The sequence below is a fragment of the Pyxicephalus adspersus genome, chromosome 1, assembly GCF_032062135.1.
Source record: "Pyxicephalus adspersus chromosome 1, UCB_Pads_2.0, whole genome shotgun sequence".
NCBI classification, from domain to species: Eukaryota; Metazoa; Chordata; class Amphibia; order Anura; family Pyxicephalidae; genus Pyxicephalus; species Pyxicephalus adspersus.
Window position 1 is genome coordinate 80109381 of NC_092858.1, and position 24335 is coordinate 80133715.

At 35.8% G+C, this 24335-nt stretch overlaps 1 protein-coding gene across 1 annotated transcript in view; it reads left to right on the plus strand.

Annotated features, from left to right (window-relative positions):
- LOC140326798 (uncharacterized) overlaps positions 1-24335 on the plus strand; it is a 222399-nt gene that overhangs the window by 108052 nt on the left and 90012 nt on the right. The window contains 12 exon segments of the mRNA XM_072405754.1: positions 1789-1997; positions 2802-2874; positions 3832-3995; positions 5842-6013; positions 7397-7645; positions 9122-9364; positions 10589-10735; positions 13231-13415; positions 18632-19182; positions 19793-19965; positions 21007-21165; positions 23559-23818. Of these exon segments, the coding sequence (XP_072261855.1) occupies positions 1789-1997; positions 2802-2874; positions 3832-3995; positions 5842-6013; positions 7397-7645; positions 9122-9364; positions 10589-10735; positions 13231-13415; positions 18632-19182; positions 19793-19965; positions 21007-21165; positions 23559-23818 (2585 nt within the window).

Here is a 24335-nt window from a genome sequence, read left to right on the forward strand (position 1 = left end):
TAGGATAATTAAACTGTAATGTGTTCATTTGGAATTAGCTAGAAAAATATAAATTAATCAAGGATTTGTCTCAAAAGTGCTAGAAACCAAAAGTACTGCAGGTTCCTTATTTTTAATAAGGTAATATTAAATACTGGATAGTATGCATTTAGTTAAAGTGTTACTCTACCAGGAAAGGGCATATGACAAGTATTTTTTTGTGTTTGTGGTTCCAGTGGAGAGATTTCCCTTACTTCCTGCCCTGGTGATAAAATTTTTGTGGTAGCTTTTGGTTCACACTGTTTTTTGCCTCCCTCATCTGGCACTTTTTAGACCCTTTTTGCACCCCTCATCTGGGAAACTCTGACTTTAGATACTGTTCTGCTCTTCTTACTAAAAAACATTTTCTGCTTACCTTATGTTGAAAATTCTTGGTTCAACCTCTTTTTTGCTCCCCCATCTACCTAATTGCTGTTTCTGCACCTTCTTCCACCTCTTCTGGCAAACCCTTGGTTCAGATGCATTTCTGTTTCACTAAACATGATAACTCCTAACTGAGGCCATTGTATGCTGCCCTTAATTGTAATAATCATGCTTTACACCTTTTTCTACACCTTTAATTTAACACAGTTATGCTCCAGTTCATTTTTCTGCTCAATTTATCCTGGAAATTCTTTGTTCATAACCTTTTCTATACCCTTTATCTGGCCAACGCTTGCTTTTGACTATTTTCTTCCCCCACTATCTAGCATACTCCTGGTTCAGATCTTTTTGTGCTCCCCACATGTGCCAAATACATGCTTTTGATAATTTTCTGCTACCCCCATCTAGGGGCACCTTGCGTCAGACTTTTTAACTCTTACTTCATCTTGTGAACTCTTTCTTCAGACCATTTTCTGACCCCTTATTTAAATGTTGTATACATTTGGTTAGTTTCCATTTTCTGTGAATTTACCTTTTTTGTCTTTTTGCAGATGTTATTCTCACCTCTAGTATGAGATTATTGTGCACTCATTATTTATTCTATGGTTACTGAGAGACATTATTCTCCCAATACAAGTAGCAATATGGCAACACAAAAAACCCAGGTTTTTCATACTTTTTGTGCTTAGGCTTTAATCAATTTTAATGTTTTGTTTAAATAAAACAGTTGGGCTTAGATTTTTCTGCTATTTGCAGAAAATCAAAAGTAAAAATTAAATAAAATAGAAACTGCATAAAAACATGTTAAGCACAAAAAATGTAATCCAGTGTGAATAAATCTGTAGCTTGGTGACATATTCATTGGACAACAACTAACATCTGCTCAAAAAAGCAAGTTTGTTTATTGTGCTGAATATGTTGTTAATTTTATTTCCATTCCTATGTTTACCAAATCTCCTTATGTGTCATATTTTGTTTGAGGAGTATAGGCATTTTCCCACCTTGCATCCAAGTATATGCCTACTATAACGCCTCAGAATGCCAGTTTTTTATAAGCAGTTTGGTAGGCCCTGTGCATGCAGCATAGGGGGACAAAAAATGGAGGAATATGTAGGTGTGATGCCAACTATATGTATAGATCACCTGTACATGTCTCCTTGTGTACCCTTGAGTGTGTAACTACAAGTTTACTTTGTGCCTTCTCCATGTTAAAGGAGAAAAATCATAGGAGAGTAATCATCAGTAAGCCTAAACTGGTTGGTTACTCTGGGTAATAAAATTTTCTTGTAATTGCTTGTTTTCGTTTGTTTTAATAATCCTATTGGACAAGCCTAAGCAGATCATAAAAAACCCAACTCATAAAATGAAATTAATTTTGTTACTCAGGCAAATAAACATGGAAGCCAGCCAGCCTGTGAGTTTGTTCGACAGTTGCTTGATCAAGAGAGAATATTTGATCCCCTGACTTTGAATTGGAAATCTATAAAAGGCATTATATATTTGGCAACATGGAATACAACAGCCTCTGAGATTTCCCCAGCACAAAGGCAACGCTTGCTCAGACATTTTTGCATCTTTAACTGCAAGTATCCAAGGTTTGTTTTTTGTCTATAAAATAGAAAATAAAATTTTCAAAATTGTCTCTCTTTTTTGACACTTTAAATGTTTTCTGCTGTGAAAAATCAACAATAAAGCTAATATAATAAAGAAAAATAAGGTTTTATAAATAAACCTAATGATAAAATCTTTTATAAATAAAATCTCTCAATTTAGCAAAAAAAATGCAAAATCAATAAGGGAAGTCAAATAAACATATTCTTGTGCAAAGAAAGATGTATACATTCTGCTCACCTGCTTCTAACCTACAGGCTTCCCCGGTACATAGCTAGTGGTACATGGCCAGTGGTTGTGCATGGCCAGTGTTTGTGCATGGCCAGTGGTTGTGCATGGCCAGTGGTTGTGCATGGCCAGTGGTTGTGCATGGCCAGTGGTTGTGCACACCTTGACAGAGAGGACTTGCACACCCTCACCATGTGCTTGAGGTATTGCTGTTTGCTGGAAAAGAACCATCTTACATTTACCTTTGGCTTGTTTCACATCTGTGTTAGTTCTGATGAGTTCTGTGAATTTTACTATTGGACCTATTTATAACAATAACCAATATTCTCTGAGCATTAGTTAATCACAAAAACATAGCAGTATATTTTTACTTGCTGCAGGTGATCCTTGAGCATCCTATGCCCATTGAATGACATGTAATAGTTAGTACTAATGTCAGTTTAGATGTTTTGGCTAGTCCTTCTTTACGCCGTAATTTGCATTTAGAATGAAATATATTAGGTATATACTTGACTATTGCCATACAAGCAGATTTATTTGGTTTATTCTTTTTATTGCAGTCAACGTGAACAGTTTGGAATATTGAGCAGTATACTGAATGCTTACTTCGTGCCAGGAATGACGGAACACAAGGTAACTGTCTTCTCTCCTTCATTAGCAGGATGTTAAGAAAATTGAGCACTATTTTAGCAGCTCAGCTAATTGTGTGCTCATTGTAAGCTTGTAGCGTACCACTTATTAGGTAATGGCCTGTCATAATGAAGTAACTGCAGTGCTTTACAAGTGGCTGTAAAATCTAGTGACATATTTAGGATTCCATTCACACCAAGCATATTTTAAAGGATAGAGTTTTATGTCTATACATCAAGCAAATGAATGTATTTTCTCATAAAAATGTCAAGGAAGCCAATCTTTTTTGTGTTTGTATTGTTAAAAGAGGGTAAAAGTTTGGATGTTTTTGCAAAAGAGACTTTGCATGTCTATTCTGCCAAAAAGCCTCCTATTTCTGGTGACTTTTTGTAGTTTGAATTTACTTCCACTTTGAGGTCAAAAATGTATGAATACTGTCACATGCTCCCTTACTATTTGCAACAGCAGAAAAAGAACTACATACTCAATCTTTGCCTCTTACTCTCAATGTATTTCCTTTGCTGCATAATTTCACATAGTTGAAAGCATTTACTGCAGAAAAAAGTGCTGTCATATCATTTAATAATTATTATCTACATGTACAAGATCTCAGAGTGTCTTGTAGCAATGCCAGAAACCTTTGGGATAAACTTTGTTTCTTTGGGATAAACTTTTGTTGCTAGAGGTGCATACACATTAAATGGCATATAATTCTCCCTACTTCCTTATGATCCTAATACTGACCTAAAGCCGGTAGGATCACCCTTATATTTAGTGGTAGTAGGGGTAGACTGATCAACGTTAATGCTAATTTATTCATCCCTAAGGTAAAAGCAGCAGGGCACCTGCTTTATCTAAAGGTATTTTATGGGAACCAAGGTGTCACAGCATATACCTTACATGTTAATTCAAGCAAATAATGGTCAGTCCTTTCACTTATTAATTTATCTGTGATTTCAGAATAACAGTTCAGACAATATGGCTGTTGCGTATCTCCAGGGAATAATAGCTGCAATCACTAAAGTTTCAATTGAGCTACATAAGAGACTGCGGACAGTTTTTTTGAGGACATCTCAGCGCTGTCACTACATATTTACACTTCGAGATCTTGCAAAGATTTTCAGGTAATGGAAATGGAAAGATAATACTTGTGTTGCTTGGATTGATTTAAAAGACCCATTAACTAAATTCCATGAGCATATATTGCTTTGTCAGCACTTTGTACCACTTGTTCAAGTTGTTTAAACCTACAGTATGATGACATGTCATGTAATACTGTAATACATAAACCTAAGACTTGCCAACATCACTGAGTAAAAAATCAGTCCTGTGGCGATATGTGACAATTACTAGAATAGGCTAACTCAAGCTTGTCTATCTCATTCTCATGAATTTCAGCATGATGATCACTTACAAGGATTTTGAGATGAATCTGCAGTTTTTACCCTTATTAGTCTTCCCCTGTCCAAAATGTCCTTGTATCATCTTAAAATACTCAACTTTTTCTGTTGGAATGATAAGTTCAAATCTATATTTTCATGGCATAATTCAAGTAACTGTTCTTCCTGCATTTTATTTGCCTGCAATTATGTTTTGCTAAAATTTAAATTTATATTTACATTTTTGTAACTGAAGATCTGGCTTAAAATGCATTTTGGGAAAGGATCACACTATTGAGAACATTGTAGTTGGTTTTAGTGTATTTATTGGCACATGTTCCCTTATTCAATCAAAACTTTCTTGTTAGGGTCTGTTTCTGTGATTTTACCAGTAAACAAAAACTTGTCAATCGGCAGACTATATTGATCAATATACTATTAAGTAATAAGCTGCATACAGATCTTAAATTTATGTCACTGAAAACCACCTTTCCTGATCAATTCCAGTGACTGATGAAAAGGTGAGCACTGTATAGACAGTGCTGTTCAGTTCTGTGGAGAGGGAAGGATTAGTGAAAGGCAACTCCTCCACAACGGTCATCCCCACTCGGGATGCTAGCAATTTACAAAACACAATAACTGCCCTAACTAATGACAGAGAGAGTTCTTCCAAAATGTGCCTTAGAGGGGCTTGTATGGTATTAAAAAAACTTCTGCTTTAACAAGGTGTTTTAAATGCTTCCAACAACTCTTTATGAATACCTTCTAAAGCCATCTAATAGCAGCCAGAAACATGCACTAATGTATGACCTGGTTTGGCAGATAATGTGTGATAATGTGTGTGTGTGTGTGTGTGTGTGTATATATATATATATATATATATATATATATATATTGCTGAATTGTTTGTTTGTCCCACTGTCTCAGGTGTGTAGAGTGTGTCTACTTTGCATTAAAAATATGTAAATTCCTTATCATTCATAGTCTAGGCACAGGTGACCAGTAAATCCTAGGACAGTTGCCCAAAGGCACTGGCATGATTTAGTATCCTATTTGAAAGCAAGTAGTCTTTTCAAACAAACACTTTCAAATATGTGATTGCCTGGCCAATTATTTGCACAATAAAGGAGACCAGACTAAAGCCACATACACATGTGCAATAATAGTCCTTGGAAAGGATCTTTCACGATCCTTACCAACAACTAGCACTGCACAATGCATGAACGAGTGCTGTACATATAGCACCGTTCTGCTCAATGCAGAGGAAGGGGAATAGCGACAGAGTGGCACCCTGCTGCGCGCTCTACCCCTTCCCTTGCATTAGGAATGTTAGTCGTCCATTGTCCATGGATCCGCCAGGACTTTTTTCGGAAGATGAAGGACTGATGCTGAACACATGCCAGATTCTCGCCCGATATAGGCCCTGAGCGGATTATCGGGCGAGACCCGTTGGACGTGTGTTTGTAGCTTAAGTATAAGTACATCATGCCGTGTAGGAAAAAAATGATCTTTGCAAAATAACTAATACAAATGAAATTACTGATACACATGCAGAATTATTGCCTTTTAAAAGATAAATGTTTATTTACAGGAACATCTACCTGTCTTTGGATGGAAGGACCACAGCTGACAAGCTTCTGAGGCTTTGGAGACATGAATGTGATTGGGTGTATGGTCACAGAATGTCCAGTGCAGTTGATTATAATCGATATGTACAGGAACTGACTGTAGCAGCTCAGAAAGAGCTATTGAATGAAGAAGAGGTAACGTATTATATAACCATAATACTATAATTGATGCTTTTAAAAGTGTATGGTATTTTACAATTATGGAGCAAATAAATATTTTTTACAAGATCATTGAGTATAAATATATTTTATCTTTTTAATATGTAAATGATAAGAAGATAAAATATATGTTATACAAATTGTGTAATATGCATTGCAATCTGATAGCAAGGGAATAAACAGTTTTTACATTTCAGGTCAGGATATTTTAATGTTAATATAGGATAATAAATATTATTTTTTTGTGTTTTTGAGCAAATAGGTGAAACTGCAGTCTATTTTTATGTGTTCAAGACTGTCTCATTGTTTCTATGATTTAAAACTTGATGGAAGTTCATTGTTTCCCCAACTCACTGAGCCATCACAGTAGTGACTCATCTGCAAAGAAAGTATTGTCTGCTCATGTTGTCACTTTATGTAACCCTTGGTTCCCTGGGAGTACTTTGACATGTAAATGTTTTTTGTAAAATAAAGGCTATTTAAATATACAACAAACAAGAAAGAAAAGAACAAAAACAAAAGTTTAAATACTATATAAACCTAAAGTTTATCTTCAGTGGAGTCTTTTTGTTTCTGAAAAGGTTGCCCATTCATTCAGCAACTCAGCATATTCTTTTGAAAGAAATCTCCTGCTGATGCCTGGGTAACACCATTTCTCAGTGCCCTGATCATGAGTTTCCAGAGATGCTGGGAGTAGCAGTTTGCAGGGAACCCTTGCATGATGTATTTTTGCCCTGTAGAACAACCAAGATGTTAATGACATTGATTGCCCACGCACAGCTAGCCAGCTTGGGTGATTGGTCTACTTCACAGGACTTTCTGCTTGTATAACATATAGTGGGCCTGGGAAAAACTTAAAAACACCCATAGTAAATGTGATCACAAAATATTATATTTACGTATAGTGCACGCTAATTAATCTTTTGGCATTTTGGAACTAATGTATTTCTTAAGCAGTTGTCATCTCAACTCCTCAGTTGTTGAAGTTAGTCCTCCACACCACAAAAAGGAATAGATTGGAAAAAAACATAGAATCAAGAGCTTACAAAATAATAATTACTTTAGCCCATGATATGAGGCTTCATGCAGCCATGTGTGACATTACAATACCTAATGGGAAAGCTGAGCACTCAAAATCCCATGGGAATGTATTTCCGCACACAGCTGAGGTGTCAGTAGAGACACTAATTTCTAGTCAAATAGAGAAATTTATTTAATAGTTTATTAACCATTTCCTATTTTAATACAATGTAACACATGAAAAAAATGTAAAAAATTGCTAGGTAAAAACTACAATCAGAATTTTAAAATATGTTTACTCCAGATCCCTTTGTCAGTTCATGTTTTTTTTTTTTACAGGTCCAGATCATTGTGAGTCCCCAGCAGCCCCTATTTAGTAACATTGTTGAAGATGATGGTGGGTTAATCTCTACTGTAGTCAGACAGCAGGATGTGAATTTGTTCAGGAGAAGTGAGAAGGCCAGCAGCAGCCATATCCTAGATGGGTACCAGGAAACGTTTGATTCAGTCCATGTGAAGCAGTTGCTAACAGAAGCACTGAGAGAATACAACAAAGTGAATCCCAGAATGAGCATCACATTTTATCAGGTCGGTTGCTGTGACTTGTTCACCTGTCATTCATTCCCTGCCTCATACATTATTGAAGAATTATTGTGTGCTTGCTGAAAAGAATAGCTAACTCAGCCAACAGACATATTGATCTACCTCCCTCACAGAAATCCTTTGTTGAATGAATTAACTTGTTGAAATGTAGTTGCCTCTGAAGACAGCTGTTATTCTCTATAATTCTATTTATCTTAGGCTCAATTAAGTGGAACTGCAACATGTTTTTATGCATAGGTATGTATGTTATAAGCCTTATTTTCTTCAGAAATAAGTCTTGGGTTAGATTTGTATCCTGGCCTTGTGGCCCTAGTGGGTTTATTATCTCAAGCCTAATGCTGTGCCCTTCCATTTTTAGAATCCACAGCCTTATACAATGTAAAACACACAACACACTAATAAATATAATGAGTTAGTGATGGTTATTCTGCTGTGGCTAGTTGATATCCTGTGAAGGGGCAGTGAAAACTTTCACAGGGAAGTTAATGATTATGTAAAATTGTATTAAGAATTTCTGCAGCCATGGTATTTATGAATATTTACTAGTTCCAGTAATAGTGTAATAATTTGCACAGAAAGGCTTATATAAAGTATGGCTAATACTATTATCACTATTATTTATAATAATAAACATTATTTATTAAGTGCCAATATGTTACACAGCACTGTACATTAAATTGGGGCTGTAGGTGACAAACCTTCATACGAGCAAGTGAAAATGATAAAACAGGAGGAAGAGAGGATTCTGCCCAATAGAGATTATCATCTAAGATTTGAGAGTGAGTACTAAACATTATTAGGGGGATATGGAATGGTAAATAACACAAATTTATACTCATTATAATACTTATTTGATGTGATAATATAATGTAGGTTCTTAAGACCAGCTGTAGGAAGGACTCTATCAAGCATGCTGTAAACTTAAATTGAGCAGATGCAATGGACAAGAATCACACTGAACCTCTAAAAACTCAATTCACTCAGCATACCTCAGAATTTACCCCTAGAACACCTACTATACTGCATAATCAATTTCAGTATACTCGTCACTCTGCACCTTTCATCCTGTTACACTCATAATGGTTTATTCATAAGCCTGGAATTACACTTCTTATATATGATGTATTAGCTGCAAACCATGGACATTTGATGATACATAAGAACAAATAATCACAGTAACAACAAAAAGGGCTAGTTTAAAGCTTTAATAAAAATGTTTTGGACTCCCTTAAATATTTTCTGGGTGACTGATCTGAAAAGTAGGTAGACATTCAGCAGTAGAGTATTTTGTGTCTCACAGTAATGGTGGACGTTCAGGTAAAATGTAGGCAGAACTTTGACACAGAGGACATATATGCCTTGGCAATAATGGAAATTGTAGCAATAACAGCTTTGGTGTATTTATATGTGATTATGTTGTACTACAATTTTCAATGACGTTGTCCGTCTATTTCTCTTTAGAGAACAATTAATCTGCTGTGCCGCCTGTCCCGCAATCTCTGGAGTCCTCATGGAAGTGCACATACATTGCTATGCGGAGATGGTTGCCCTCGATCAAGTAGCAGAGTAGCTCGTCTCGCTGCACACATCTCTGGATTCAGTGTGGTCCAGCTTGGGTCACATATGAAAATTGAAGATGAAGAACAGAGAGCCAAAAATTTAAAATCCAAGCTTGTCGACTGCTATGTAAAAGCTGGACTAAAGGTAATCCACTGTAAAAATTCCCTGCATGGTCATGACGATGATAAAAATCTTGGTTTTTAGGCATATGAAGTAGAACCTTGAAGTCAAATGGCACATTTTCCACTTCTGTATACCCCATTTAAATTCTCTGTTACCCAGGAAAACACAGGTTACTCAAACTAACTTTAAAATTGAAGTCAACAATAAATGCTTATTTTTACTTCTCTAGGTAGTCCTAAAGTGCAGATGCCAGTGCTCTTTAGGTTCACAAGTGCAGGGGAGGGTAAGAGGTATTGTTAGTTTTGTATTTCTGACTACGATCCTATTGGTGGTAAGTGTCACCCTCTCTATTAGTTTTGCTGACCATTTTCTCCAATTTAGATGGTGGAAAATATATCACAGGAACAGGAGGGGGAAATTCTCCATTGACAAATCTTTTTTGATGACAACTGTTTAAGACACTATATAATCTATAGGTATATACAGTATAAAAAGAAGAACCCCAAAAGTTCTAAAACACTTGCAAAGATCCTAAATGTCCCCTACTTTCTGTGCAAAACAAAGAAAAAAGTTTTAGCTTACATACACTTTTTTTTTCCTTTTTCTTTGAAAGAGATTTTTACTTTGATTTAACCCGTTAATATCAAAAGAGATATAGAAAAATATTTTAACTTTTTGACAATATACAAATTCAAAATGATAAAAAAATTCAACATATACAAAATCATTCAATTTTGACAAATTCGAAAGTGATAACACATTATTAAATTATTTGTTCAACATCAAAAGAGATAAAATTACTTCTACAGCATTAAAATTTAAACCTCGCCAAAACCTTGGGTTGTACAGATCTGTGTACATAAACGTTCATGATCATCTCTATAAAAAATCTAGGGGTATCTTGAGGTGTTTCACACTGTTGACACCCCAGTCATGCTGTTATGAGGACAGGGAAAAAACCCAGATGGGTTCACAGAGAACTGTAAGAATTGGACAAGTTCTGTAATACTAAGATCAAATGTTTTGGCTGGAGATGCAATTTAGGAACACATTTTTTACATGTTTTGGTTCTGACTAAGAAACAACTCTGTTCCCTTATTATTATAATAAAAAACAGAAAGATGCTCCTGGGTATTTTATTGTCTAAATTGTTTGCCTTATTTCAACTGGATGTCTACATATGTAGAGTAAATATGGTAAAGAAGTTTTTTTTGTGCTGTTTACTAAACTATTTCTCATCTCTAGGGTCAAAGAACTATGCTTTTGATCTCAGAAGAAGACATTGATCCAACAGCATTGGTATACATAGATGAATTTGTTGTCTTCGGCTCAGTATCTCATCTATTCACATTGGAACAGCAAGCAACCATAGCCCATGCCATGAGGAGTGAGGTATGTCTGAACTCGATTATTATCAGGCACACATACATAAAGCACTACATATATTCAGGAACAAGCATTCAAATAAAAGGTGCTTTCATAAGGTAAATGTGTATGTATTGGGCACCATAGGTTAGAGCACTATATAACGTAAAGCGTAGCCTAAAGACTTCAGCGATTAGGAGATTGTAATATAATATAATGTAATGGCCAAGTGCTGCAAACAGTTTGGTAGGGGTATGCACTTAGCAGAGTTGTCCATAAGTAAATAGTGAAGTGCCCAGTGGTAAGTACCTTTTTTTTTAAACATTTTTTTTTTCCACAAGTTTTAATTTTTTTTAACAATCAGAGAAAAAGAAAACAGGGGGAGAGAAAAAGGGAAGGGGGGGGGGGGGTTATTGCATCAAAACATTTAACATCCTGGGTACAAAACAGTCCTGGATTCATATCAAGCACAATATAGCAATAACAAAGTACAGGTTAGGTATTCAACGTTAATTTTGCATATACAAGTTGGACAACAAACCCAGGTGGCTATGGGTACCTCCTAATACCTTCGGTAAAAGGGGTACCCATTATATCAGTCACATCAATTTCCTTGAGTCGCGGCATGAGATGTCTAAAGACCCAACAAATCTTTGTAATCATTAAATTCCTGAAACATTATCTAGGGGGCCCAGGTATTCAAGAATTTCTCTGTTCTGTCATGAATCTCACAGGTGGGATCTTCCATAAGCATTATTTAATTTACTTTATGCAACCAGAATGTTATAATGGGGGCACAGCCTTTTCCACTAACCCGGGATGCATGCTTTTGTAGCATTCACTAAATGCTTGACCACTAAATTAGTATAAATTTTCTGTGGCCAGTCATTTAGATGAAGGAGAAAAAAGGCCGGATCATCAGGAACATTACTGATAGTAATTTTCTGACAAATATCTCTGACCATGGCCCAAAAATCTTTGAGTACCGAGCAGGACCAGAACACATGGAACATTGTCCCTTTATCTTTGCCACACCTCCAACACAGCCCAGGCTCTGAAGGGAAAATATTGTGTAATCTATCAGGGGTCATATACCATCTAGATAGCATTTTGTATCCCATTTCTAGGAACCCATTATGTATAGACACTTTGTGGGTGAACTTGATCATCTGTTCTTTTTGTGATGATGAGAATGTAAACCCTAATTCTTCTTTACAAGAGTACAAATAGGAGGGCATATAGTCTTCTGGTGCCATATCGAGAAGAGAATATATAAGGTGGGTACCTTTTTCAATAGGTGTCTCATTGGTAGTCAGTACACCCTTATGTTGGTGGTCAGTGGTGAATGCCCCCTTTTATTAGTGGTCCAAATATTGGTTCTAATGACAGATTTCAAATATCTGGACAGAGACATTATATGATGCTGAGTATTCAGGAAGGGAAGGTCCAATATTTAGCTGTAAGGTAGTCTTTAACTCACAGTCTGCATCCTACCTCTGTAGTATCAATGCCTACAATGCCTAAACCAATCAAGTATCTCCTTAAGAGCATAATAATAAATATCTGTCAGAGGCATGCTATACCATAGGTTCCTTTCCCCTACAGTTTCTGAAAAGTGATTTGATTGAGCTATGGATCACTGTAATGAAGGTGTATACATGTTACAAATGGCATTCATTCCTAAAATCAGTAGCTGTTGTTAGATTTAGTCAGAAGCAGCAGGTTTCAAAAAAAAAAATACAATGATTTTGTGTGTGATTGTAATTCAATTTTAATATGAAGAAATTAAAAATATGATTTATGTTAGTAGCACAGCAGCTTTTTATCACTGCATTTGAAAATAGGCCATTACACTAAACAAATCACTTACGTTAAAATATGTTAAAATAATATTGGCCCAAATCTTTCATGGTTATGTTCACAAAAAAATCCTGGAATATTGAAATACAGGCACTGACAAGATAAGATGTTGTGCCTTGTACAAATGGTTATAGTATCAACTTGTAGATGTGTGGGAAAAAGGGATTTTGAAAGAAAGCTCAGATTCAGACTGTGAAATGGTAATTAGTACAATAGAGTCCCCCATTCATCTTTAAACAGACGGCACTGTAAGTACTTTTCTTAGAGTGATGTGTTTCTTTTTATTTTACCCTGCTGCTGAGAGAGATATCTCATTCCTGCACCTTCTATTTCCATGTGAATTACACTGAGTATACAATTACATCTTGTTAAGGTTTTTCTAAAGCTTGTCATATAAATGTTGTGTGCATGTAGGGTAAGTTGACTTTATTAGCTTTATGAACTAGCTTGAATGTGAATTGTTTTTTTCCAGATCATACTCTCCATGGCCACGGAAAATTTTGGATTCACAGTTCCATAGAGCCTATATAACATATACAGTATGGGTGTATTCTATATGCAGTTGATAATATAGTATTTGTTCTATCTATAATAAATAAAAGTGACATATCATGAAATGGTCATTTTTTTTTGTATACTCATGAACCTAAAATGTTTTCCAGGTAACCAATGCTGGGCTCACATATTCCAAGGAAAATGCATGGAATCTTTTCTTACAGGCAGTTCAACAGAACATTCGCTGGTTTCTCATTCGTAGTGACATAGGATCCATATTCTACAAATGGTGTCAGCTATTCCCCTCCCTCATTAATGCACTTAATGTGTATTACATCCCTCAGTGGACAAAGTAAGTCATCTTTAGATCTTATCTTAGAAGCGTGAAAGAGTAAATATAACTGCTTCAATTCAGTTGAGAATTCTGGTGGCAGATCCTTGATCGATTTGGCCATACAACTATGTATATTTAAATCTTTGAGAATTGTCCAGTTCAGTGCTTGCTCAGATTAAGGACAAGGTAGAATGGATCCCTAAGTCGAAGCAGTGTCTACAAGTCTTCAGACCACACGCTGCTATAGTTTCAGAGAAGTCCTTCTACACACAATACAATTGCAATGAGAAGTTGTAATCTTCCTCGAAAAGGGTTCTGTAGAACCCATACATGACACATTTTGCTGTTTCAGAAACTGGTAATCACAGTTCTCTGACAAACTAGTGGATATTAAAATGAACATACATTCTACCTTTTTATTCTTTTGTTCTTAATGGTATGCAATAAAAAGAAGATTAGTTAAATTCACCTTAGTCTGTGTTTTACACTGCAGCCTTACATTTTGCTTCCTGTGTAACTTCCTTTCTCTGTATACTGTAATACCACCCGGTTCAAACAATCAAGGCAGGTTTGAATCTAATTGGCATTTATAAAAAAGTTTCTAATATTAACACTTTATTATGCCTGGCTTTCTGTTTGGAGGTGATAGCACTGATCATGCAGTGTGTGTTCTTTAGAATAAATCAGAATACCTGATTACAGCTAATAGGGAAGTTGTGTTCTGGTGTTCCAAAACTATGATTGCATGAAAAATGGAAGTTTAGAAGGAGTAGTAATTTATTCTGCTTCAGCTAATAAAAATGACCATAGATCCTAAACTCAGAATAAGACCAGATGAAGATGCTATAGAGGGAGTTTGTGGATGCTGCATTTCCAAAAGTTAAGTGACTGTAGTTCGGCTTTATGTGTTAAAATGTATGCAAACTGCAATATTTGTTTTTTTATTGGGTGTACATACTTTTTAATTCTAGTTCGATTGGTAAATGTTTCACTTGAAATTTCATATTTCACATTTCGTGATACTTTTTAAGAAACATGCAGTAACAAAAACTGTTTGTGAAAGTAAAATGGTAGGAGTCACAAAATAGCCATGTACTAATGTAAATAATAACGTAACACATTGGGGTCCTAGGTTCAAATCTTGGACTGTTTGGAGTTTGTATGTTTTAGTTGTGCTTGTGTGGGTTCCCCCCCCCCCATCCCAAAGATATGTTGGTAGGTTAATTGTGTTTCCCCTTAAAATTGCAGCATCACAACCAAAAAAGGAGCATGATACAGCTCTAACCAGTGTGACCTATGGGAATTTACACCTCCTCTGACACATTGTCAATGCAGTGGTGCTGACTACACATGCTCTAGCAAGATTTGTAAATGCAAGGTTTGCCTATTTGTTGTGAATTCATAAATTGTTGATTAGTACTATGTAGTGCACCTTTAGACTAGGCAAAAAATTATATGTTACAATGTTACCAGCTGACATATGAACCCTATGTATGTGTCTAAAACAGGGGTCAGCAAACTTTTTTGGCTACTAGGCCATTTTAGGAGGTCAAGAAGGCACACTAGGCCCAACTCTCTCTCTGGAGTCTGGTGCTGATGGCTCCGCCCCCACCAGGAACGACCCTGAAATGAAATTCCCTTCCTCCGTAATGCATACGGTGGAGAGGGAATGTCTCCTTACCCCGGCAGCGGAGGTGTTAACGCCCGCCGCGGTAAATAGGGAAGGGAGGCTTAACAAGAAGGCTCAAAAGCCTCATGCGGCTCCGGAGCTGCAGGTTGCCGACCCCTGCCTGCCAGGATCAGACCAGATTGACCAGGGGGTGGGGGGGGTGTTAGCCCGGAACAGACTACTGTCTAGGCCGTATCTGGCCTACCCCTGGTCTAAAACAATGTTATGTCTCTTTTAGCCTCCACTCCCTTCAAAGATGAGGTTATGGTATTAGGTTTAGTTAGAGTGGTACTACATTTAGCCAGTTGGCTGTGGTAGGAGTGGGGTGGCATAAGGCAATGGGTCTATGGGATTAGGTGTTATAACTCTGGCCCTTACTAAAGGCAGATATTTTGATGTATCTGCCCTACTTTGAATTGTTGAATTTGTTTCTGTATTGAATAGGCATTCATATTTTTTTCAATTATGGGGTGTCTATGAATAAGAACAGCAGTTGTTCTACAGAAAGATATTGCAAGTATTCTAAATATACATCTAAGAAGACAAACATAATTTTATCAGATGCTGCAAATGCAAACAAGTGGAATTGCTGCTTATGGTCTCCTAAGATTTTTGTTTTTTCTCTCTAAACGTAGAGAAACTGATTGTTTGGATTTAAGCTTTTATTTCATTGAATAGCCAGAGGGAAAAAAGAAAAATATACACACTGCGTTCTCAATAAGGCCTTGCTTCCAAAACCCATCGACCAGGCTGAATCCATAGGGAAAACAGACAGATTAAATTCACGGTAGAAGCTGCAGCTGCGTTGCCCTGGTTACCTGCCAATCTTCTCCATAATTAATAAGTAAAATATTCCTTCAGGTCACATGATTCACTGGGTTAACATAGATACCATAAAACAATTCAAATGATTTACTAGGATTATCTTGTGTTGTCATTGCTTTTGGCTTCTCTATTGTTTCTAAAGAAATAGTCTAATAAAAGAATGCTTGTACATATTCTCAAAGTAAGAAACAGTGGCTGCAAATTGGTCTGCTTTTATTTGACAAAAAAAGCACAGTTTTACAAAATGCTAACATACTGCTAAACACATGCCATGCAGGATTTCTGTGACCATTGTGGGATTTCACCTGCAGACTTTAGCTTATCTTCTTCTGCAGGGTGTCCCAAAGGATTCCTAAATAAAGCATTCTGACTGTCTGGATTTTCAGACATGCATTTATATATGACAGTTTATAGGACAGGGAAATGCAGCAGAAATTTCTAGCTACACTTACCCTCTGTGTAGTATCATCCTTGGATTCCACCATCCCGCAACAACACCATTATTTATATAGATGTTGAAAGTTTCAATTTTCTGAGCAAAATGCTACATTTTTTACATTAGAGATCTACATTTACCGTATATACCCGAGTATAAGCCAACTTTTTCAGCACCCAAAATGTGGTGAAAAAGTCACCCTCGGCCTATACTTCAGTCAGCACCCCATCTGGCAGCCATGTCCATCGGTTTTCAGCCCCTGATGACAATGTCATCAGGTTGAGGGGGGAAATACGCTGGCCGCAAAAGCCATAAAGACGGGCGTGGGGGGGGGGGGGGGGTCGTACGCCGGAGTACGACTGGTGCCAAATTTAAAAACACAGAACACAAAAACAAAAAACATAGGAAAAGCCCACTTACCTTGTTCCGTTGTCGTCCCCGGCAACCTGCTAGTCCCCACAGCTCCTCGGGACACGTCTTCTTTCTTCTGTCTTCAGCTGCCGAATGCAGAGACGATCTCCAGGGTTTCCCAGTGACGTCCGTGTATGCGTCAGTGCGGGCTGGTGGTGTGGCGGGAAATTCAAATAATTTTGTATTGTATTCAATACAAAATACTTGTATTGAATCCAATACAAAGAAATCTTTATACCTAATCTTTATACTTTATAGCTTTGTACCCCTTTCAGCCACATTTTCTGGACAGAATCATACTGCCAGGAAGGTTTGGGAGAATTTAGTGGTCAGGTACGGTAGTAGTAGTAGTAGTATACCTACCTAACCACTAAATTATCACTATGGTATTTTTTTTACCTCGGCTTATACTCGGAATGAATTATACTCGAATATATATGGTAAACAGTCAGGTTATTTATCAAGCTGCTTTGCTCAATGCAAAAACTATTTTTTTTTAATAAAAGTGAGAATCAAAACCCTTAGCAAATCTAATCATTAATGGGTTATTTTAAGTATCTCAATCTCCACTGTGGTAATTTAAAAGGGTGATCACACCTCTTTGGGGTTTCTTGATTTCTTTATGTACTTGCAGTTGTTTCAATGACTTGCAAGATTCATAAGCACATAAAAGTGGTATTGCCAGTGGATGGTCTCAAGTAGTACCTGTTATGTGTCTCACACCCTCCCTGGTTACATGGACTGTTGTATATGTCCCAGGTCCACTATTTCTGGTGGGTTGGGACAACACACTATACAAATAATTCCTGTGATTTGTGCTTAATTATGTAGGCACATAAAAGTGGTATTTCCAATGAACTGTCTCAAAAGTCCTGATGCATTTCGCCAGGCTTGAGCTTTTTTAAGGAGAATGTGTAACACACATAACAGGTACTACCTGAGACCTCTATTAGAAATAGCAGTTTTATTATAAGCACAAATCACGGAATTATTTGTATAGTCTGTTGTCCCAACCTCTTTCACCAGCAATAGGGGATCTGGGACATATACAACGCTCCTATGAAACAACAACCACTATTTGTGTATTTACTTTGTATGTGTGGATTATATATTGTCAAAAAAATAAATATTTCTATTCTTTATTTGGTTCTTGATTTATAAATGTATTGGGATTGGCAATTATAACTCAAGATCTGAGAGATACACACACCTTTATTATATATAGCTGATCATGGAAAATCTTACCACTGGAGATATTAATATGACCGACACTAAGCTATTGCTAGGAACTCATAGATGAGCATAATGTGTTGGCGCTATATAAATCCTGTTTATTATTATTATTATTAATATTAATAAATAAAAAATTAATTAATAATAAATAATTAATAATAATAATCTTCAAACCAGCATCCAGAGTAATGTACCTTTTGACTTAGCCAATAGGAACATGAGTGTGAACATTTCTTTCCATTTTAGAAGGACCAGTGGCCACTTGCACAAATATTTAACAATAAGCTGGAGAATCACTTTGTGTGGTAAAGGCTTCCAACAGCTGGCTGTCACGGAAGTTTGTCATGGTTTGCTCTATACCAAGCTGTGTTAGAGCTAGATTCAAATGAAGATTAGGTTGTGTATGACCACTCTACCCTTCAAAAAATTATATTATGTGTTTCAGATAGATTGAATTAAATTTGATTAGATGTAATTAAGATAAAATGACTATTCAATTGTGTGTGGTTTGATGTTCTGCAAAAGTTCATAAGTGCTACTTTCTCATGCAAGATGTAAGGTACCATAATCTTATCATATCTAAAGCCTTCCGACTCCATTTGAATTTTCCTGTCCTAAAATAACTTATGATTTTCATTGTTCTTGTTTTTATTTTTCTAGGGAAACCCTAGTAGAGCATGCACATTATCATATTGAAGATGTAGGCATGTTGACCAAACAAGACAAAGAAAATATATGCCATCTCCTATCAGCCATGCATCTTTCTATCACCAAGCATATAAAGTCATCAGCAAACACATATACCAAAATTACCAACGCAACCTTTGAGAATTTTGCTCAGTGTTTGAGTGCTCTTATGAAAGATCAGCATTCTATAATAACAAAGCAACACGATCTTGCTAAACAAGCCCTAATTTCCATTGAACAAAAACTTAAATCACATGAAAAACTGACAGATGACCTGATCCATGAAAAGACTGTCCTGGAACAACACAAGGATGGGACACTGAAAATATTGCAACAGATTGCACAGGACAAAGCTGTAGTAGAACAGAAGATCCATGCTGTTCACCAGCAGTTACAGAAGATCAAAAAATTTAGGTCCCTTCTTCCTGAATATCAAGTTGCACTCGAGAAAGCAGAGTACAAATGCTCTGCTATACTAGAAAATATTAAAGAACTGGTGCGAAACATGGATTTAGCAGCCTTAGGTGGGTAATAATTATTTATAGTGATTATTGTTCTTGTTCATTTGTATGATTGTTACTCCATCTATTTGATGATCCTTTACTTTATTGAATCCTTCACATAACAAATAGGCATAAAATTCAAGAGGTGGAAATGAAATAAAGAATACCAGAAATACAACTCGAAATGAACATGTGATATTAAAGCTTAGCTGCGCCCCTCTTTCTCTATTGGATCTTGTGTTACATTAAGAGCTTGTGTACTGTACTGATCCATGTTACTTATTTCCTAAAGTTTGTGCAGTTTCTCATCATATGTTCAATTTAACTACCAGAAATTAATTTCAGGTTTTTTTTTTAAGGCTGTAAGTGAATTAGGTAAAAAACAATATATGTAATTATTAAAACCTCCACCAATTATTCTGCATGTATTCAAACTGTTTTATGTCTTACCATGCCTAATTATTTGTAAGGGTATGGTGGGAGATTGCCCAATATCATCTGTTTATAACTTTTTAAAAATGTTGTTGTTAAAATAAAAATTGAATGATATTTTGACATCATAGTAATTATGTAGTTGTGGCAATGAAGTCAAAACCTATTTGAGGTGCTCATATAAGTCTTTCTTTTGCAGGAGAGCTGCGTGCAATGCAAAAGCCAGATTTAGATATTGAAGAACTCATGGCTTCTATCATCATAATTCTTAAGTCCCCAAATACTGACCTCACCTGGGCAAAGGGAGCTAAGAGGCAAATGGCCAATCTTGACCGATTCATGAATGAGCTAACCACATTTCATGTTGCCCAGGTAAAGTATTTTTTAATTATGGGAATGTAAGGCAGGTGTTCTCTATGACAGCTTACTCTTCTATATTGTACTTTAAGATGTCTATCATCCTATGGAATTGAGAGCTTTCTAGTTTTCTACTTACATGCTGCAGTTTAAAACACAACTGACATTTTTGACTAGTTCCTCATAAGTCACAAGAATAGTTTACTTGTTTCTTAGCATTTACATATCTTCAGTTGGGCTATCTTTTTTTCTTGATAGATCAACTATGATTTCTTAATTTTTTATTAATTTTTAATTATTTTCTAGTTATTTAGTAATTTATATTATTTTCTAGTCACCTACTCATTTATTTCATTTTCTAGTATTTGTAATTGATTTAAGGAATGCAACTTGCTTTAATTGGGGTTTGTGTGCAGCAAGGTACAGGGTTGGGAACTCTTCTGTAGGAATTCCTCTACTGTGTGTTGGTATGAATGTGATTTTAACATTTATTGGTACACCGTGTCTTCGCTATCATCAAGTAAAAAAGCATGACTGTATATAAGTGTTCTGTGAAGGAAATAGCTAGCACGGGTCAGCTTTAAATATCAAAATCGGGATTGTTGGGGTAATTAGAAACAATCTCATATTATCTAAATCACCAAGAACACTCAATTTAAACTTCTGTATGTTAAACTAGTTCCACAAGCAATTTATGTGATTTATATATGTTGAAATCCTTCTGTAGTTAAAACCAAAAAAATTAACAACCCCAATTGCATGTATTTTTGTTTCATTTAACTGCACTATGCAATGATACCACACTTATTTACAGTCAGGATGCCCCCATTACAGAGTTCTTTTCTTTACAAACTAAAAATGTACACCTAATTTGGTTCTAAAATTCTACTCACTGTAGTACTCCATGGTAACACACAGAACTTAACCTCAATAAACCCTAAAAATTGTTCAACCTCTGAAAAATCGTAACATTAATTTATGTAAGATAGTCTTTACAAGTTTCCTTTGATATTTTAATTTGTTTTGTATTTTTTGTATTTTTTATTTAAATTTTAGCTGCCACAGTCCACACTAGAGCTGATAGAAGCAAATATAAATAAAATTCAGTTTACGCCTGAAAATATGGAAAGGAAGACATCGGGTAACGTGGCAGCAGGAAGCCTTATGAGATGGCTTCAAGGAGCAGTTCAGTATTATCGAATTCTAACTTCTAAGGTAATCTTTAAATGGCCATTAATGATAACAAAAATTCTTTAGGTCAACCCACCTGTATAGGTAGAGGTGCATCTGACACATGAAATTGTAATGGTAGCTACAGATCTCTTAGAATATTTTCTATAGTGGGGAATAGGATAAAAACCAAGTTTATGTTGCACCTGCACAACTCTTTTTTTTTAATGGTGAAAGCCAACAACACATATGATTTACTATACAGTTATTTCATACTAATACCATATAATTGCAACACGTTAACGGCAGACCATTCAATCAGTTTTGGTTAGAATAATCCTTAATGAATGAAAAATATAATTTACACTGTTTAATTAGAAGAACTGTTGCTATCACCTGCTACTATTTGTGCAAAGACAGAGGAAGATGTGTATGTCATCCTATCTGTATTGTCAGCATGATAAAATGTCACTTATTAATTTCCAAATAACCGCAGGCCCTTTGTTATAAAGCAGTGAAACTATAATATGAAAAAATGAAGATATAAGTTTGTTAAAAGATTTTTTTCAGTTGAGTGAACTTTATTCCTATGAAAAAATAGTGGAATTATTTTTCTGCTGTCCAGATGATCAAAGAGTCCCATGCAGATATTTGGTCTTTTATAATACATAATGCCAACAGCAAAGGTTTGTCTACAGGAGACATATATATAGTGGGCTGACAAATGGAAGGTTATCTGTATTACTTGACTCGACAACTCTTTGTGCTATGCTTATTAAATATGCACTAGTGTTCTTTTTTGCAGATATTAAGTGTATGGTATCAATTGTTTTTCTGAGTTTTTCAAAATCTATTTCACGGTTTTTCTGATGCTTGTGGGATAAAAGTCTTTGGTGACTGGTTGGACACAGTGGTTGGGTGAGGCAGACTGATACACATACCCCAATAATTACCCTTTCTATTCCATCTTCTGGAGACACCTACACAAGGGCATGTGAAAGGAATAAATGCTTGAGTTGAGGGGAAGCCTGTGGAAAGCGGAAAACATAAAGAAAACTTTGGCTGGCTATATATAACCCAACTGCTGATGCAAACCCGAAATTTAAGCTAGTATAGTTATTTTCACATTTAAAAAGTTGGTAAAAGCATACTTATTCCTATGCTACTTTAATTGTATATTTTTACATAATAAATCTAAATGCTCTGCAAATCCAGCTTTATGATATCTATTAGAAAGTAATTGGGTTCAAGGAGTTAATACACCTTATCAGACCTAAAACACACACAAAGTCTCCGTTCTCTTATGTGTTCAAAGCAACCAATTTTAACAAATTTCTACCAAGGCCAAATGTCAATCAAAAGAGGAAATATGTGTGAAATTTTAATTGCAAGATGTTCAGTGCAAATTTAATGAGTTAAATAAGAGAGTGGAGAATTCCAGCATGCTCAGCTCATGCATAATGTTAACTTAAATTGGTTCTCTGGAGGTCCTGAAAACTGCATTTGTTGAATTTACACACTTAGAGAGCAAATGTACTGGGCCCTGTACGTTAAGGTTGTAAATCAGAATCATTTAACCTTTTTTGAGTGATTGGTGGCAAGTATAATGGTTCAAAAAGCCGGTTTAAGGTGTGATTATTCCTCCTCAATTATTGAAATGATGCTCAATATTCGTAAATCAGTGATCATTAATGCCCTCGGTAGTTCATGTCCGCTATCTAAAAACATCCCATGTTAGTTATTTAAAATGTATGTAAATCCTTCTACATCCCTTTAGCCACACTGGTTGCGTATAATCACACTAAGTTATGAATCCACATATTGCAGAAATCTAAATATTAAAAATAACTTTTTTTTCAAGTCAGGTTTACATGATCCATCTCCTTGTCCTTTGCTCTGCATGGTCCGATCTGCTGCAGCTAGGACATATATTTCTGTACAAAATGTATTTAACTAATATGTAGCCTTATAAAGAAGGGTGGCAACAATTAAGATGAAAGATCAGCCTGCAGAGTGTCCCCAAGCCACTGGCAGAATTACTGGGTATTTTCTTTTCTGCACATACAAAATAGAAAGTCTTTCCTGTACTATAGTGACAACATTAATTTTTTTCAATTCACTGTACCTTATCTCACTGTACTGCATCTGTAGAAAAACAGTGTTGTCACACTAGGACATGAAGTGTGTTGTAACTACATAGACCCCTTCTTTACTCATTTCCAATAGAAAGAGCAGCCCTTACCTCTTTTTGCAAGCACAGTTGTCATGCAGAAATCAAAGTTTATTTTATTTATCTGAATGATGCAGTTTTTACCTAAACAACATATCCTGTGTTACTAACCAAAGAGTAAATGAGAGACCAACAATTTTCCAGCAGTTGAAATAAATTGGATGTTATCCAATGAAAGCAATTAATCTGAGAATGTTTTGTATTTCAGGTGAAACCTTTGCAGAGCAGGGTCTCGGAAATGACAATTGCTTTAGAAGATGCAGAACAGAAAATGATATCTTTACAGCAGAGAAAAAAAGCTCTTCTTTCAAGATTGAGTGACCTAGAGAGAGGCTTTGAAGAAGCAACCATGCATAAAAACAAGCAACAACAATGGACTGTTGAAATAGCCCATAAATTAGATCAGGCAGCACAAGTAGCACAGGTATGTATTTTATTACATTTATACAATCACCAACATATCTTATAGCATTACCAAACAACACTATAAATAAAGAAAGATGGAATATATTGTTACTGGCTTTTATTTGCAAACTATAAATGACAAAGCAAATAAAAACTGAATATATACTGTGCCGGATTCCTTAGTATATATGAAATCATAGATGCAGGGGGAAAAAACATACTGACAACTTTATAAAAGGAAAAAACATACAGTTTAGAAGATGAAACTGACTTTGTGTCTTTGGATGATTAAGGCAGATATGAAAAAGTGGGGTTCTGATAATAAACTGCATTTAAAGCTGATGAAATACATATCAAACATGCAGCCCTATAATCATTAATTCATAAATACATGTATATTTTTGTAAGTATATAGGGTACCTGATTGTGACCTGTTCTGCACAGCGGGGCAGAAGTGTGAGGGAAAATGTAGCCTGGGGTTGATATGGGGGGACCCTGGCCCTGAGGAACTGGATTGAATGATGCTTGAAGACTGAGGCAGGTTGGCAGGAAAAAATACTTTTTTAAAATTTTTTTACAG